The 19308-nt window shown below is 40.5% G+C and overlaps 1 protein-coding gene across 6 annotated transcripts in view; it reads left to right on the top strand.

Annotated features, from left to right (window-relative positions):
• The window catches only part of LOC124271416 (segment polarity protein dishevelled homolog DVL-3-like), a 98190-nt gene that overhangs the window by 50613 nt on the left and 28269 nt on the right, over positions 1-19308 (top strand). For 4 of the 6 annotated variants that reach the window (XM_046706567.1, XM_046706566.1, XM_046706569.1 and 1 more), the window contains exon 5: positions 650-721. The exons of the other annotated variants lie outside the window; for them this stretch is intronic. In XM_046706567.1, coding sequence (XP_046562523.1) covers positions 650-721 — 72 coding nt within the window. The remainder of the gene's footprint in view (positions 1-649; positions 722-19308) is intronic. 6 annotated transcript variants of the gene reach the window in all.

The raw sequence follows: 19308 nt of genomic DNA, 5'->3' as shown, positions 1-19308 counted from the left end.
TGATTTACATTTGTCCAGGGATTTCTTTTCCTAATCTTGATCTCAGGTAGCTCTGCATGATCCAAGCCAGACCAACACAAATAACTTTAATATTCAACATGCTTTTACTTACGTTTTTATTATGAACGCATGGGTAAGATTACTTTGTAGCTTATTTATTTCTTTTCTTTCAGTTTTGATGTGACCAGAAATGATGCATGACATGATATTATCTGTTTTAACAGGGTCATACATGTGATACAACAAAACTTCCCATTCCCTCATTGGGTCAATTCTTTATTGGCAGAGTAGGTTGGAAATAATTAAATATATTGCATTTGGATGGGAGGGATCTGACCAGCAACTTCTAAAAAGATTAAAATTGTATCCAGCTAAATAATTCTGAATATAATTTTATAGGATTTTTGTCTTTGAAAAATGATATTGTTTGGACAGAGAAAAAGGAAGTTGTCACATTGAGCAGTAGATTAGTTCAGTATGGATATATTTACCCCATCCCTCTGTTGTATAACTGTCATAACGTCCCTGAAATATTTCAGACTTGTAGCCTTTCACCTGTTTTGGCCCTTGTATTATCACATGTATGGTTGTTTAATTTGATTGTAGCATGAGACTGACCTGTCTTTCTCTCTCTCTTTGGTTGTGTTAGACCGACCCTCGAGCCGGAGCTCGCGACATAATCATTCTAGTCAGTATAGGGACAGACACACCGCCCACCTCGGTAAGACCTTCACCTTTCTCTGCTCACAGCATTGGTGTTGCCAACTGCATGGATGCGGCGAAACATGCACGTTCGCTCACAATTTGCATGTTGTTTGCTGCTATGTTCACCTGTCCTTGTTATCTTGCACATGATTGTAACACATGATTGTAACACTTGGCACATGATTGTAGCACATGGCACCAAGGTGTGAGAACACCAAGCTTCTTGCTTGTTTCAGCTGACACTTAGGCTTCCAGACACCTTTGTTGCAACAATACTCACATGCCTGTCTTGCACTGAGGCTTTGCTTCAAGTTCGTTTGCTATCAGTTGTCACAGTGTAGATATAATAAATCACGCACCTTGACTCAAACACTTAGCCATAGGCTGACTAGTTTAGTTCGGCAGAAAAACATTTTAGTACATAGCCTAGACTAATTCACTAGCATACTTGTCAACACGTTCTGCTCTTTTGCATGAGAGCTTTTGATCGTTTAACTTACGTACAGTTTATGTTTTGGGTTCATGGTTGAAAAGCACTGGCCTCTTGAAATTGCTGTATGCTTATTACTCTATTGTGCACAGCACCCATTTTTAATGTTTCAAATGCTAAATCAAAATGTGTACATCATTTAAAGTCATTTTGGCTCTAGTCCCACCATGCCTTTGGTGAAGGTGCTTTATAAATATCTAAAATTTTCTGGCCCTAAATCATCCATCGGCATTTTTATAAGAATGTATGTGTCAAAATATCCCACTCGTAAAAAGTAAAGGAGCACCCAATTCTTTCCTATTTCAGAGATGTTGTCCAAAATAGTACTCAGTAATATATAAAGTCCTTGTTTCTGTTGAATGTTGAAGTTGCACTGTTTATATCCATAACCCTGTGCTTCACCAGCTTAGTGCCACCCACATCATGTGCTTGATGGTCAATATGTGCTTAGATGACCTGATTATGTGCTGTGATATATGATGTGTTTTATTGGTTTATGGTGCCCAAGTTGGAAGCCTGCAGTGAGGTGAAATGAAGTATATAAACCTGACAATATCTAACATTGTTGATTGTCACATAGTTTGTTGTCATTATATCTTTTAGCTAGGCCAGGGTTATTAGAAAACAAGGTAGCTAAGATCATCAGTCAAAATATGTGCCTTTTCAGCGTGATTATTTCTAGGTTACTGAATTATATTCACACAAAATGTTGCATATATTTTCATAATTTCAAGACATATATAGAAGAATGTCGTATCAGACAGTGATAACATCAGGGACGAAGATGGCCCAGTAAGTCATTACTATTAAAAGTTGTGTCGCCTTTGCAGGCCAAAAAACCTGTGCTTGCGGATTTAAATCAAAGTTCATCCCAATTACTCAGACAATTATTTTGTAAGTTTGTCAGCACCATAGCCATGCTTGGGTTTGACTAAAGAGATTAACATCCAAGACCTGTACCTGTTCAGGGTCTAGATTTTCGAAGCTCTCTTAGCGCGCTAAGATAGTCATAAGTTAATGTTAATGTATGGCACTTACGAATATTTTAGCGCTAAGAGAGCTTAAAAAATCTAGGCCCTGGCTTTTACATTTAGCAGACATGCCTTAATGTTCGTGGATTACAGTTCAAAACCGCATTAAACTCATTCCTCAAAGAATGATTGTTCTTAAATGCCGCAGTCAGCAATATTCCACACGTCACACCAGGGAACCGTAGGTCAGTTACTGAATGTTTTAAGAGGATGTCAGAATGAGAATATGGCACCTTGACTCAGCTTCATGCACGAGCTGGCGCCTGTCACAATGTTGTTGCAGTTTGACTGATGACAACAGCCGGCTCTTCTCGGCCATGCCTACAGCATGTACACTCAGGGCCCATGCTGGGCGGAACTGCTCAGGCTTCAACTACACCATTCTTTTCATGCTCCTTTCTTCTCCTGCTTGCTGTTTATGCATATGCTAAATGTGAAATTGGTTTTAGAAGAGTTGAGATTTGTCTCATTCCCAGACATTCTTGTGTCAGTGATGTGAGGATTTTAGATTTCATATGTATTACAAAAACGGCTCTTGTTGGTTTATGGTATGTGGACAATATCATTTTTCATAAATTTATGTATTTAGGTTCATGAATAACAAAGAGGACAATTTCCTGAGATGTTTCGACAAAATTACTTCTTAGTCAAGAAAAGCAGAAAGGAAACTTCATAATTACCATGATGATTAAACCATGTTTGTGTAGCTAAAGATTGGAGCCTATCCTAGTTAGTTTTCGAGGATGGATAATGGTGAAACGACGTAGCATTTGCCATAGGGTTAAGTACTTTCTGTTGGCAAAGAGAACGGTTTGAAGGGAGGTATGTGTTACGTTGAAAGACTTTCTCAACAAATAAATGCATCTCAGTTAATTTACAACTTCTTTCTAAGTCACAGACTATGTACACTTTACTTTTCTCCCCGTTCTAAATTGAATTTCATGCAAGTAGGCTTCTTCAAATAGAGCCACCATAAAGACTGAGAATGAGGCTGGAGAAGCAACACAATCGACACGTTGCCAGTTGGGGGCCACTTGTCTCATTATATGCCCACGTTGCCTACTTGGATGGGCTGCTGTCTGATTGCATGACAACATGAGGATGTTGAAACACTGGGAATATCTTTACAATGGAATCACAGGTTTGAACTCAATCTGTCCACTGTGTGGAACACGTCTTTAGATCACGTTTGTGTAGATAATTGTAAAGTATTTACTTTATGCACTTCGGAAATCATGGTTGAAATTAAACGAGTTGCTTTGCAAAGTCTAGTGTAAAATGTTCCTACACCGAGGTTCGAATCCCCACTATTTCTTTTGGGGAGTAGAAAATATTGCATTGTATTTGAGATCAATATTGCTATTAAGTGAAAACCAAACTCCTTGGAGAGAATGGGACTCAAGCTTATCACAATAGGAGTAGTGGTGTAGCCTAGTGGTTAAAGCGTTCACGCATCACACGTGATACCTGGGGTTTGATTCCCCACATGGGTACAATGTGTGAAACATATTTGTTATGTCCCTGCCATGGTATTGCTGGAATATTGTTAAAAGCAGCATAAAACCTCACTCATTTGTCACAATAACTGTGAGATGAGAACAGGGTAGATTAGTGAGGAAGACCTGCTTCATGTGTCATCATTCATTGTTCATGGGGGGCGGTGGGGTAGCCTAGTGGTTAAAGCGTTCACTAGAGTTCAATCTTAGCACATAGTAAAGGAAGATGTTTCCACCCGGTTCTATTTCCCACATGGGTACAAGAAAATGTGAAGCCCATTTCTGTGTCCCCTGCCATGATATTGCTGGAATATTGCTAAAAGCGGCGTTAAACCATACTCACTCATTCATTGTTCAAGATAACCACTAGTGGTTTGCTTCCATTCTCTGTAGTGCACACAGAATGTATTGGTGTGTTGCTGACTCCATTGTAAACACACATTCACTCACGCAACCACAGACCTCCAACAACATGATGAACCTGGAATATTGCCGACTGTAAATTAAATCTATCATCACTTAATTACATGCCATCTTGTCGAGCTGGAATAATTATGAATGTGGCCAAAAACAGCATTTACTTATTCACATTGATATTGTACTCCTTGTACTTATTGAATGCATTGTATCACACAGCCATACCTCTGAATTTAGAAACATCTGATTGAAAACAAACATCTGATTGAAAACAAAATCGTAACATGAAAAAATATTATTTATTTCTAATTGCTTGTGAGGAGCACTTATAAGAATCATAGATAAATATGTAATGTTTATGTTCATGATAATAAGGTTTACTCTGGAAGTAAGGGTTGTGACTTACAAGTTTCAGGTTTGTTGATGCACACACTCTCAGCAATATTACTGCTAAATGACCGGCTCTGTAAACAGTCTGGGCCAGACAATCCACTGATTGACATGAGTATCAATCAATGCAGTCGAGACACAGTCATGCATCAATCGGATCAACAGGCCTGACTATCTATCCCTGTAGTTTCCTACAACAAGCATGGTTACTGAATTCTAACCAGCAGCAACACATCCTGGTAGATAGATAAGATAAGATATTTATTGCATAGTATTCCATGAAGAAACAGTGGCAATATTCTATAAACTACAAATATAAACACAGCAGGTACAAGAAATATAGATACATTTCATGCATAAATGATGTACATTTATAACAATTTTATAGAAATCATGTGGTATAATGACATGGAAATTTTATATGAGGTGACTATGGTAATATATAGAATTCATTAAAAGTTGTAAAGATGGTGACATATTTGGGAAATTAATTCAGGACTTCTGTTCGTGAAAGTTATTAGGATACATGATCGTGGAGGTGTATATGTTGGACAAAATAGGCAAAACAGATCCACTAGTAAACTTAGGAGATAAGACTCCACAAGCTCTAGGATCAAAGGCCTTTAGTTGTGGTTTATAAGTTCTATGAAATACCACCGCCTCCTTAGTGTAGTGGTTAGAGTGTCCGCCCGGAGAGCGGAAGGTCGCGGGTTCGATCCCCAACCGCCTCATACCAAAAGACGTTAAAATATGGTACTTGTTGATCCCTGCCTGGTGCTCGGCATGAATGGGTACAACAGGGACTGGTCGGCTCGGAGTCAGTATAATGTCTCTGATTGGGGTATTCATGCTTCACTGTGGCATGGTATCTCAGTGGGCTAGCACTATAAAACCAGCTTAAGTCTGGGCTAGTACAAGCAGCCGCACATACACATACACACGCATGCACGTCGTCATATGAGCGAAATATTCTCAAGCACGACGTTAAACCCAATTTCACCTCACCTTCACCTATGAAATACCCATCAATTTTATGTGTGAACTGTCTCGAGTTTACACTGAATAACATCACCAGGGGGAAGTTGGAAACTTATTTTAGAGGAAATACATGTAATTTGGTGTAATGGTTTGATCAATAGTTTCATTACAGGTTACAAATTGATATTAAGAAATGTCTTTGTTGAAATGATAAAGTGCCTCCTACAAACTGAGTACAAACTGACATGGTCACATGAAAAAATAATAAAGATCAGGTCCATGTTTTTCTCCAAAGAAACATGTAGGGAAACAAATAATAACTGAAAAACGTAATCATCCTCAATTTTGTGCACACACAAGATAGTAGGTCTGTATATCCAAACTGACCTCATGAACTCAAATAGTTTATAAGTAAGCCATATAAATATTATTGATCCAGCCTGATAATGCTAATGGGTGATACGGCTCACTATGCTTGGGCCTGTATTCATCCCCTCTGGTGCTGCTGTGCTTACTAGTATGCCTCGCATTCCCTGAACCACATTGTTTCCCTGGTAAGAGTTCCGCCCGTATCCCCCGCTTGAAATGTATTCTAATTTATTAGGATTATTTCGATGTTTTAGGGTAAGGTTTATGGTCTTAAGGTTAGGGTTAGAGTGTGGTTTAGGGTTAGGGTAAGGGTTAGTGTGAAGGTTTTTTGTTTAAAAATTTTTGTTCTTAGGCATAGAATGATAAAATAAAATGGGGGTAACGGGCAGAAATCTTTCCGTTTCCCCTGCCCAGGCCTATCTGCTGTCTAAAGACAATGAATCAAGTCTGGATTTCTTCAGATTCAGGATCCTTTTCAAGTTTATGGAATTATTTGTTTCTGGCAAGATTATATATGTTCAGTGACTAACGTTGGTGTATCATAGCCACCATCCCTAGTGTGTCACACAGTCCCTGAACCACATGATAACCTTACAGCCTAGCCCTTTCTGCAATCTAAAGCCTTTTGTGAATCAAGTCTAGACTTCTTCAAGTTCAGGATCTTCCATCTCACTGTGGTTCCTATTCAGTTTAAATGGAATTATTTGTTTCTGTCAAAAGTATATATATTCAGAGACTAACGTTAGTCTGCCCTAGCCACCAACCCATGGAGAGGGTCTATCAAGATTCACCAAGCTTGGTTTTGTCTGACAAGGCCCAGAATCCCAACAGCTGCTGGTGATTCCCTGCGTGAGATGGCAATCACGGAATCAGTACAGAGTAGAGCTAGGGATCTGTAGGCTAATGCCATGCTAATACCTTTTAATGGGGGATGAAGGAACCGCTGGCACACATTGAGGATGGCAGTGGGTAGCTAGATGTTGATCCTGCCCAGGCCGCCAGTTAACCAGCCTCCACCCATGTCAGTGGTATTACACAGTTGGAGAAGGCTGTAAATATTGCCAGCAGAGCCTGATGGGGAATAGTGGGTAGCTGGATTTGGATGTGGCTTTTGATGTTGCCCAGAAGGCTTGCTAACAACTCTTTAAATTCTATCATGGTCTTCTGTCCATGCCTTTCAAGCATCATCCTCCCTGCATCTCTAGCCATTAGCTTTTCACTTTTTACCCATCTCATCGACCCTCAACCATTATGTCCTTCCTTCCATTTCAGCCTGTGTCCCCCTCTCAACTCTTTAGCCTGTGTTTCACCAACAACCTTAAGCCACCCAGCGTCATAGTTCCCACCCTCAACCATTTGGCCTCAGTGTTCAAACCTTAACCCTCAACCCAGTGTTCGCGAATAGTGTCTGACCCTCTGACAAATCCGTCAGATTCGCCAACGGTCCGATAGAAGTCTACAACCCACCGGCCCCAGTGTCCCACTGTATATTTCACAATGACTTTGACTGAAGTTGTTTTTGTGACATGTGACACTTGTTTGCTGTTTATTTTATCTTAATTTTTCTTATGTTTGTTAATAATTTCAATGCCAATTATAAGAAATGTTAAATCTGAAATTTGTGTTTAATTTTATTCCATGGGTCCTGTGAATTTTCAGTGGGTCAGACAGACATCTTCAACTTACAGGACCCAATGTCCTGTTTCTTTGAAACACTATTCGTGAACTCTGATCAACCATTCAGGCTCATAGTTCTCAACCATTCAGCCTGTGTGTTCCACCCTCAACCCCTTATTGTACAGCCATAGTTGTCCACGCTCAGCCCTTCACAGGTCCATCCCATCAGTCATAACCTTTTCTGTGTAATATTTGTGAGATACCTTGTCTACATGACTGTGATAAGAAAGTCAAAAACAACTTAGTTTCACTTACAGTATAGGCCAAGGTTAAAAGAAGTCAAGATTTCGGGTTTCACTTGTCATGATATTGCTGGACTATTGCTTAAAGCAGTTTAGAAACTAGATACCCTCACTCACTCAGACACACTCTCATTCACTCACTCACTCACTCACTCACTCACTCACTCACTCACTCACTCACTCACTCACTCACTGTAGAGTGTGATATGAAATAATATGCTCCTAGATTTATATAAAACTTGGCTAACACCTGATTGAGAAGCTTAGAAGGTAGCCTTGTCGTCCACCCCAAGGTTAAAGTGTCATATATTAAGTACTGGCCTGTAACCAAGGTGATAAGGGTCTTATGCTATACAGTATTGATGGAAGATGCAACTTGACCCTAAATAGGGCCCTGGGGAGATGGTGAGCCTGTATGAGATTGTAGGCAGTGAAATCACTTGGCCAGATCAATGGAAGAATCTCTAGTGATTGTTGTTTGATGGTGATTGCCCTCAACTGATGGGGCAGTAACAACCCAATTAGGACGTGACTGTTTTATTTTTAGTTGAACTGTCACAGTTTCTTCCAAATCCTTGTTGAGGCGACATTGATGGGGTTGTGACCTTTGAGCTTGACAATCACACTAATATTTGTGGAATTAATTTCTTTGCCGTAAATGATTGATACATCATCGCAAATTGATTTGTCAAATTGATACTGTGGTTGTTCAAACCTATAGTATTTGCTGGAGTATAATTTCATCATTGAATAGTTGCCCTGTACATATAGATGAAGTGGAGTATAAGTGACATCTGTTATGATAAAGTCGGGCAGAGGGGTGGTAGTCTAGTGGTTAAGGTGTTAGCTTGTCACACGAAAGGTTTCCTGTTTGATTCGACCTGTGAATATCTGGGTTGGAATTTGTCTTCTGCAACACATGCTTCTTGTAAGAGGCGATTAGTGAGATTGGGTGGTCAGGTTCGCTAACTTGGTTGACACATGTCATTGTATCCCAATTGTGTATATCAATGCTCATGATGTTCATCACTGGATTGTCTGGTCCAGACTGGATTATTCAAGGACCACCGGCATATGGCTGGAATATTGCTGAGTGCGGCGTTAAACAACAAACAGTTGATTCATTACATGCGTATAATGTGTGAACTGCTAGCTCCTTGCCCACCTCCTCTGGCTCAATTATGAAGTCAAAACATATCTAAGACCCTCACTCTCTCTCTCTCTCTCAGTCCTGAAGTCACAACAACTAGTGTAGGTAGCACCAGCGTTAGTCATCAAGCCTTTTGGGTGTTATTGAATCAGTCAATACGTATCGTATTTCACACTTTCTTCTATTGGTTTGTCTGATCCAATCTCTTACAAGCTGCCATGATATAGCAGTATTCACCCATTCTATAAATATTAACACTGTTAATTATGACAATCAAGGCTTTGTATAGTAAAGATTTCATAGTTTACTCAGATGAACTGACTGGATAGGTATTGAATTCTTTCAACCTCTTTTCTGTCAAAATATTTACTCAAGCACCCATACATCAGTCATTAGTTAGGCACATATGGCCAATATATGTTTCACTGTTGTTTACTGAGGATGTGGTTTGGTAGTGAGGTTGTTGTATCTTCCAGACTGCCATTGGTTTAAATTCTGGGTCCTGTGCAGAAATATTGCTTGACCAATAAATAGTCCGCTTGTCAAGTTCACAATTGTAACCACTAGTTTGAGGTCAGTGAGGTAGATGTTATTCCTGCTATGTCGAGTTTGGCCAAAAGAATTTCAGCTTCAGGTCACCTGATTGAACACTTAATGCTGAAAGCAAGTTTTGTTGAGTGATGTTTTGATATGACGTATATAACTGCTGAGTACATAGCCATGTTAAGATTGATATGTTATTTATTGCGTAGCATTCCAACTACATAAGGGGCAGTGAGGTAGTCTAGTGGTTAAAGCGTTGGCTCGTCACACCGAAGACCCGGGTTCGATCCCCCACATGGGTACAATGCGTGAAGCCCATTTCTGGTGTCCCCCGCCATGATATTGCTGGAATATTGCTAAAAGCGGCGTAAAACCAAACTCAGTCAGTCAGTCCAACTACATAAACTACAAATATAAACGCAGTAGGTACAAAGATGAACACACAAATGTTATATTCTATTGTTTGTAGTGTATGAAGTTTCCAGGGGTAGGTGTGGTGTGGCTTCTAGCCATTGCTGTAGATATGGTGTAGCAGTTTAATGTAGATGTGCTGTAGCTTTTAGTCGTTACTGTAGGTGTAGCAGTATGATCCATGGATCTTCCAGAACCTGCTGCAGGTGAACTTTAGCAGTGAAACTTCCAGTCATTAATATTCGTGATGTTTAGCAGAGAGTCTTTCTGTCGGTACAGTTGGTGATGTTTTGCAGTTAAGTATCCAGTCATTACTGTTGTGATGTTTAGCGATGAAGTTTCGAGCTTTTTACTGTAGGGGATGTTTAGCGGTGAAGCCTCCAGTTGTTACTGTAGGTGATGTTTAGCTGTGCAGCTTCCAGTCGTTACTGTAGGTGATGTTAAGCTGTGCAACTTCCAGTCGTTACTGTTGGTGATGTTTAGCTGTGAAGCTTTCAGTCTTTACTGTTCGTGATGTTTAGCGTGAAGCTTCCAGTCAGTACTATTGCTGATGTTTAGCGGTGAAGCTTCTAGTAGTTACTGTTGCTGATGTTTAGCTGTGAAGCTTCCAGTCGTTACTGTTGCTGAGGGGCGGTGGGGTAACCTAGTGGTTAAAGCGTTGGCTCGTCACGCCGAAGACCCGGGTTCGATTCCCCACATGGGCACAATGTGTTATGCCCATTTCTGGTGTCCCCCGCCGTGATATTGCTGGAATATTGCTAAAAGCGGCGTAAAACTAAACTCAGTCAGTCAGTACTGTTGCTGATGTTTAGCAGTGAAGCTTCCAGTTGTTACTGTAGGTGATGTTAGCGTTGAAGCCTCCAGTCATTACTGTTGCTGATGTTTAGCAGTGAAGCCTCCAGTTGTTACTGTAGGTGATGTTAGCGTTGAAGCCTCCAGTCATTACTGTTGCTGATGTTTAGCAGTGAAGCCTCCAGTTGTTACTGTAGGTGATGTTAGCGTTGAAGCCTCCAGTACTGTTACTGTTGAAGCTGATGTTTAGTAGGTGAAGCCTCCAGTTGTTACTGTAGGTGATGTTTAGCAGTGAAGCCTCCAGTTGTTACTGTAGGTAATGTTTAGTGGTGAAGCCTCCAGTTGTTACTGTAGGTGATGTTAGCGTTGAAGCCTCCAGTTGTTACTGTAGGTGATGTTTAGCAGTGAAGCCTCCAGTTGTTACTGTAGGTGATGTTAGTGTAGGTGAAGCCTCCAGTCGTTACTGTAGGTGATGTTTAGCAGTGAAGCTTCCAGTTGTTACTGTAGGTGATGTTAGCGTTGAAGCCTCCAGTCGTTACTGTTGCTGATGTTTAGCAGTGAAGCTTCCAGTTGTTACTGTAGGTGATGTTTAGCGTTGAAGCCTCCAGTTGTTACTGTTGCTGATGTTTAGCAGTGAAGCCTCCAGTTGTTACTGTAGGTGATGTTTAGCAGTGAAGCCTCCAGTTGTTACTGTAGGTGATGTTAGCAGTGAAGCCTCCAGTTGTTACTGTAGGTGATGTTAGCAGTGAAGCCTCCAGTTGTTACTGTAGGTGATGTTAGCGTTGAAGCCTCCAGTTGTTACTGTAGGTGATGTTAGCGTTGAAGCCTCCAGTTGTTACTGTAGGTGATGTTATAGTTGAAGCCTCCAGTTGTTGCTGTAGGTGATGTTAGCGTTGAAGCCTCCAGTTGTTGCTGTAGGTGATGTTAGCGTTGAAGCTTCCAGTTGTTACTGTAGGTGATGTTAGCGTTGAAGCCTCCAGTTGTTACTGTAGGTAATGTTAGCGTTGAAGCCTCCAGTTGTTACTGTAGGTGATGTTAGTGTTGAAGCCTCCAGTTGTTGCTGTAGGTGATGTTAGCGTTGAAGCCTCCAGTTGTTGCTGTAGGTGATGTTAGCAGTGAAGCTTCCAGTTGTTACTGTAGGTGATGTTAGCGTTGAAGCCTCCAGTTGTTACTGTAGGTGATGTTAGTTGTTACTGTAGGTGATGAAGCTTCCAGTTGTTACTGTAGGTGATGTTAGCGTTGAAGCCTCCAGTTGTTACTGTTGGCATGGAGTGTAGGTGGACCATCTGGGAGAGCCAGCTGGAAGTAGCGCTTGTTACTGCCTAATGAATCGTGTGAGGATGGGATTCAGCTCTATAATCGCCATCTCCTCTCCTCACTGACGTATGCATCTGTTTACACTGAATCAGGACAGAAATTCTCTTGCTGAAATAGAGAGGGGCAAAAACTGTTGAACGTCTTTGTTTGTATTGGTTGTGCATAGATAGGATTGTTGCTCCCAGTTTGGGTAAGATAGAGAACGCTGGTGTATTCGGCTCTCACATGACTCTGGTTTGTGTAGACAACTTTAAAATGCTCATTTGATTACAAATATCTATTTCTATCAAAATGTATATATGTTGAGGCAGATTGTTGTGGATTTACGCTCTATTATGGTTAGAAAGCTTTTATACTTCTTTTCATTGAAGCATAATATATATATATGTTATCTTTCCTGCTTTTTTCTTCACAACTTTAAAAACATTATGGAAGAAATTAACCGTGAGACTAGTGACCATAGTGAGTGTCTAGTTATTTCTTCTCAAAATCCAAAGTTATAAATGGTCCTGGATATTTCTCACATTTATTGCTGCCTTGACTTTTTCCCATGAAATGTTTCAACTGGAGAGGAGCATTTATTGTATAAATGTTATCCGTAAGGGGCGATGCAGCATAAATGTATGGTCATGGTATTATCAGAGCTAATATTCCCGAGCTTGATTCTGAGCATAATAGGTCCTAGTTCTCCTGTGCAACAGCTGAGTATCAATTCTGACATTTCAGGAAATGAGTGCAAATAAAAGAAATTGTTCTAGTTAAAAATTGGCTTTGCTGCTTTAAAAAAATATGGCAGCAAATTACCGCTATTGGTCTTTGATTAAACTTCAGGTTTGTTAAATTAGCTTTCATCTTTAATTATTTCTGACCTGCTGGGGGCAGTGGGTAGCCTAGTGGTTAAAGGCGTTCACTCTCACACCGAAGACCCAGGTTCGATTCCCCACATGGGTACAATGTGTGAAGCCCATTTCTGGTGTGATATTGCGAGAATATTGCTAGAATCTTCGTAAAACTCACTCAATCACCATACATTGAAGCTGACATTGACAGCATTAGCTCCCCTGTGACCTGCAACCTTATGTCTGTGTCAACAGGGTAAGGTCACGCCCCACTAACATACACATCCTGAACACACACATTCCAGGATTAGTGAATAACACTTGAAGTTTAAACAATGGTATCATTGATTATACTGTTCATTTCTTATATATTGAGTCAAAACTGTCACAATATTCTTTTTAATTACAAAATAACTAATGAATACACAATGCGTTGTACACAAAGTATGTGATCTAGACTCGAATGGGACTAAACCCAAAACAGTTTAGAATTAGCACCATCATAACAAATGGTCCACCATGGTATCTCTTTATGTTAGACCGCCTCCGTGGTGTAGTGGTTAGAGCATCTGCCCGGAGAGCGGAAGGTCGCAGGTTCGATCCCCGACCGCGTCATACCAAAAAACGTTAAAATATGGTACTTGTTGGTCCTGCATGGCGCTCGGCATTAATGGGTACAGCAAGGACTGGTCTGCTCGGAGTCAGTATAATGTGTCTAAGTGGGGTATTCATGCTTCACTGTGGCATGGTTTCTCAGTGGGCTAGCACTAAAAAAACCAGCTTAAGTCTGGGCTAGTACAAGCAGCCGCACATACATATACACACGCATGCGTCGTCATATGAGCGAAATATTCTCAAGCACTACGTTAAACCCAGTTTCACCTCACCTCACCTGATTTCTATGATAAAAGATGAGATTTATGGATGTCAACTTCTTAATAATGAAGAACACAACGTTGTGGAGTATATCCTCATTCACCAGGTAAATGAGTTACAATATACTCATGTTCCTCATAAAAGAAGTTGACATCCATAAATTCTTAAGTTTTTAGAGCATCACTTCTAAATTCTGTACAAAGACTTGAATTCTATCAATAACGTGTCATGTTCATTTTTTTAGGGTTTTATACCACTGTATGTATATACATGTTTCAATGAGACAGTTTGTTTTTGTGTATCATATTCCACATAAGGTGTTTACCTGTATGCCAACACACAGCAGGACGAAACACCTGAACCATGCAAAACCGGTGCTTTGTTCAGTCTGAGTTACTTAAAAATAGCAGCATTAGAAGACGTTAACACAGAGAAACAAGTGAAAGTGCCAAGTTTGAAATAAGCATAGGGTGGTTTTTTTTGTTATGTTGGATGCGTGTGTGTGATTTTCCACTTTGCAATGGGAAAATCTGTTTGTTTTGGGGTATTTTTAGGGGGGAGTTGAAGGATGACTTCTGTGGCTTACTGGTCACAAGATACGTCGTTGTAGATTAGTGTTGGGAATTGGTTTCAATCTCATAATTGATGGTTGGTTCATTACAACCGATCAATCATCGAAAATAATTGGTTAGCGTCATTTATCAAATTTCCCTCCTTATGTTTGTTAATGCACAAAAGATAAAGAAAAAAACATGTAGTTCTTTCGTTTTCTTTGCAAATTGCACAAAATGCATTTGCAAATTTCACATCTTTAAAGGATGACTAGCATGTTAGGAACATGAATTTCATGGAGTCTTTAAAATAAATTCAATCATGAATTGGAAGAGCTGTAGTGCTAATGAAATCTAACAGACAAAACCAACCTTGTGAAAAATATTGTTATTGCAAACAAGTGTTTGATTGATTGTGTTCGATTATGAGAAAACATGATCGATTGCTAGGTCGTTTTGTCATTGCGACCAATCTTCGATTATTTCAATTAATCGGACCACCACTATTGTAGATGCTGTTGACTATGTTTATGAATACACTAGCTCAGCACTATTTCTTTCTCATGGAAGGATAATAGCAACACACAAATTTGGGGAATGGACGCCAAAATCCAAAGGTACTGCATCCGAAGAGACGCACAAAAATACCTACCATGCAATTAGAGCAGTTATCTGTGTCAGTAATTTCACTCATCACTCATGACAATTATCCACATGACCACTGATTCATTCCAGAGTCTGAAGTAGTTATCTCAACATACACTACACTACAATGTTTCAATACTTTACAGAGACAGCCTAATGGTTAAAGCGTCCACTCAGCACGCTGTGTGAAGCCCATTTCGGGTGTCCCCCACCATGATATTGCTGGAATATTGCTAAAAGCGTCGAAAACCATACTCACTCACTCACTTAATACTTTACAGGGATAGCCTAATGGTTAAAGCGTTCGCTCATCACGCTGTGTGAAGCCCATTTCGGGTGTCCCCCACCATGATATTGCTGGAATATTGCTAAAAGCGTCGAAAACCATACTCACTCACTTAATACTTGACAGGACCCACATATTTCCAGCAAGGACCTGTAACATCTATCGATAGAGGTCCATTGGACCCCCATTTTTTTAAGTCAAGCTAAAACCCTTGTGATGTATACGCTGTTCCTAAAACATAAGTAACGACTTGTGGGACACTAGATGTAACAGTTTGGTTGACACAAGTAGCTAGAGTGAACTTTAAAGTTTTAACCCTCGTCTACCAGTGCATACTAGGCACTGCTCCAGCCTATCTCAAAGAACTGTTCAAACCATATCTTCCATGCAGACAGCTTCGCTCCAGTGACAAAAACTTACTTCACATTCCAAAATGGAAGTTGAAATCCTATGGTTTTCGTTCCTTTCAAGTGGCGGCCGCGATTAACTGGAATGAGCTACCAGCTCACCTTAGAACAAGCCCAACAGTCACATGTTTCAAATCAAACCTAAAGACATACCTTTTCTCTATGTATTTAAAATGACTCCTAAATTCTATCTTGTCTGCGCGGGCGGTGGGGTAGCCTAGTGGTTAAAGCGTTGGCTCGTCACGCCGAAGACCCGGGTTCGATTCCCCACATGGGCACAATGTGTTAAGCCCATTTCTGGTGTCCCCCGCCGTGATATTGCTGGAATATTGCTAAAAGCGGCGTAAAACTAAACTCAGTCAGTCAGTCTTGTCTGCGCTATGAGCATGCTGTCGGTGTGGATTTAGCGCAATATAAATGGACTAATTATTAGGGCTCCTTTGCCTTTAGGCAGGAGACCTATTGTAATCGTTCGGGTTTTATTATTATTATTATTATTATTTCTTATTCCGGATTTTGTTCCACTCCTACAAAGAGCACCAGCGGACTGAATCGATTTTGAAAAATCACCCAGATGCCCACAGTGCTGAAGTTGTTTCGCAAAATCTCAAGGCTCTAGGCCCAATACCAAAGGGCAGATAATTCAAAATTAATTAAAAATTTCAATTTCAGCAGCAAATATCTGCAAAACTACTGATCCAATGACTACTAAAAGTTCTTGAGCAGATCGCCAATCAAAATGTCTACAATTTTGCCTGGACGGTCGAAGTCGCTAAAATACACCGTTTGGACGCTATTTGGGATTGAAGTTTTTGGTGATGTTTTTCAGCAAAATCCTGACTGCATACCTCCCAAAATGTGCTGCACTAAAACTACAAGGGCTACGGCTTTCAAACGATGCATACTTTGTGTCTATGCATGTTTCTACACAGTAGCATCGTCAAATGTGCCTATGTTTATATGATGGCGCCATATTGGACGCGCTACTTTTTGGGCAAAAGTTGTCTTCAAAACTTTCACGGGCTACTTGCCTGTCCTGTGCCAAAGCGAAACTTACCACACACAACACTTTGAACGCTTGTTCTGAAGTGGCCTTTGGTTGTTGAACATTTTCTGTTCTTGGTCCTATGTCAAAAGTCATTGATCGCGGCGGCCATATTGGATTGAAGATGTTTATCCGAGGAATTTGCAGATTTTGGGGGTAGGCATTTTCGCAAGCCATAACTCTGAATGTATGAACTGCAAAACGCTGTAAATGTGCAGATATACAATATATACCTCAAATATTGATGCCCATAAGCTATGTTGCGATATCTTAATTAGTTCACGGATATCTAGATGTTTGCTTCTGTTGTTTATTTTGTACTAAAATGTATTTTCAAAAATGCTTAGCATCATTACTTCGCAACTATGCAGCTAGAATCTGGCAGTCGCGTAGTAACTAAGTGTGTTGAACATTGTTTGTTCTTGGGTGCATGTCAAAATGTGCATTGCTTGGCGGCCATATTGGATTTAGATCAGATTCTGATGATACTACATTCTAAACAGCATAGCTGCTCAAGTTCTGCACGGAAGGCAGTAAAACTTGGCAGTGTGCATCAACAGAAGATGCTTGACATTTTCGTGTTCTTACATGCATATCAAAAGTTTGATCGTTTTGTCGGCCATATGGCATTGAAAATTGCACAAATGCAGGGGAAAGGGAAAAAACTGTTTGAGACGTGCCCCAAATGAAAGAAAAAGAGTACCAAACAAACTCACCCACAACTCCAGGCTGAACACGCTAAATATGGCGCAAACAGACTTTCAACAACGTACCAGTCATCATAAATAATGCTTACATTCAAAACCCAAAGTTTGGGCAGATTTAACGAAATAGGGACTTCTTTATATCACCGGCGGCCCAGGGATACCTTGCCGAATGTGTCATAAGTTTCATCGACATTTACAGCACGAGCACGGCAGATTACCCGTGCAAAGCATGCGACAGTCTGAAGGAAGGCGCAAGGGCGATATCTCCTATAGAGAGAGACTACCACTGCAAAGCGTGGTCCACGCGTGCAGATATGGGAGATGATGTCGATTTCAGTTGACAATGACGCGAGCTAAGCTACACAAAATTAAACTACACTCGCGGTGGAGGTCTTTAGGCAGTTTTAAAGATTGTCAGTGATTGAGCGTTCGGGTCAGGGGTAAAAGTTCTAGCTGTGGTCTAAGGGGGTAACTCTGGTCTAGCTGAAGTAAAGCTAGTAAAATCGGCTCCTGAAGTATTTCTCATTACTGACAATGATACGATCCATATCAGCTATAACCTTTACTGCTTTCGACATCAGGTACCAAATGTTTAGAAATGATCCAAGCCAAGGAGCCGTCAATTGTTGCTCGCAACTTTAATATTATTATCATAACATCATTTTATTATTTATTCTTCCGCCGTATTTTGTTCCAGTCCTACAAAGAGCACCGCTGGACAGATTTCAACTAGGCAGCTAGAATCTGCCAGTGCAGTGCGTAGTAACTTCGTGTGTTGAACATTTTTGTTCTTGGGTGCATGTCAAAATGTGCATTGCTTGGCGGCCATATTGGATTTCGATCAGATTCTGATGATACTACATTATAAACAGCATAGCTGCTCAAGTTCTGCACGGAAGACAGTAAAACTTGGCAGTATGCATCAACATAAGATGCTTAACATTTAGGTGTTCTTACATGCATATCAAAAGTTTGATCGTTTGTCGGCCATATGGCATTGAAAATTGCACAAATGCATGATGTGTCCAAAGCGGCATAAAACAGCTTATAACTCCACCACTATTGCTCCAATCGCTTCCATATTTGGTATGTGACTTCGGTCATGAGATGCGATCATTTTTGTCTGGTTGTCCCAGCTTCGATATCTCTAGCCGTTTGGCCGCCATCTTGGATTGAAGTTTTCCATTTATCAGGTTGCCATAGCAACAGAAGTTGAAATTCAAATGGCTTGATGTTTACAGCATCGTTAGGCACAGTCGAGGGATGCTGTGTGCAAAATCGCAACTCTGTGCGTTTAATAGTTCGGAGATACTAACTATACAGTATTTTGGCGGACAGGCGATACGGACAGACGGGCGGACATATTTGTCACTAAATCTGACCAGCGCATAGGATACATCGGGTCTGGGCAAAGCAGAAACACTGATTCCTTTCACCCTAGAGGCAATAACAAGCGGCGTCTTAGCTCGCCAAAACACTTGTTTTTGTCTTGTGACGGACCGGTCAAGTGACCTTGACCCCGTGACCTTGGTGACCTTGACCATTAGAAAGCATTTTTGATATACTATCAAGTTCGGGGTCAAAACCCGAAAAACTCAAAATAGCGATTTTGTAATTAGGGCTCCTTTGCCTTTAGGCAGGAGACCTATTGTATCGTTCGGTTTTATTATTATTATTATTATTATTTCTTATTCCGCGATTTTGTTCCACTCCTACAAAGAGCACCAGCGGACTGAATAAAGCTTGAAAAAAATCACCCAGATGCCCACAGTGCTGAAGTTGTTTTGGCAAAAATCTCAAGGCTCTAGGCCCAATACCAAAGGGCAGATAATTCAAAATTAATTAAAAATTTCAATTTCAGCAGCAAATATCTGCAAAACTACTGATCCAATGACTACTAAAAGTTCTTGAGCAGATGCCCAATCAAAATGTCTACAATTTTGC

This window comes from Haliotis rubra, unplaced genomic scaffold (genome assembly GCF_003918875.1).
Source record: "Haliotis rubra isolate DU_JTF1 unplaced genomic scaffold, ASM391887v1 Scf16, whole genome shotgun sequence".
Lineage (NCBI taxonomy): Eukaryota > Metazoa > Mollusca > Gastropoda > Lepetellida > Haliotidae > Haliotis > Haliotis rubra.
Note: the sequence above shows the minus strand (reverse complement) of the source record. Positions and strands in the feature narration are given on the sequence as shown.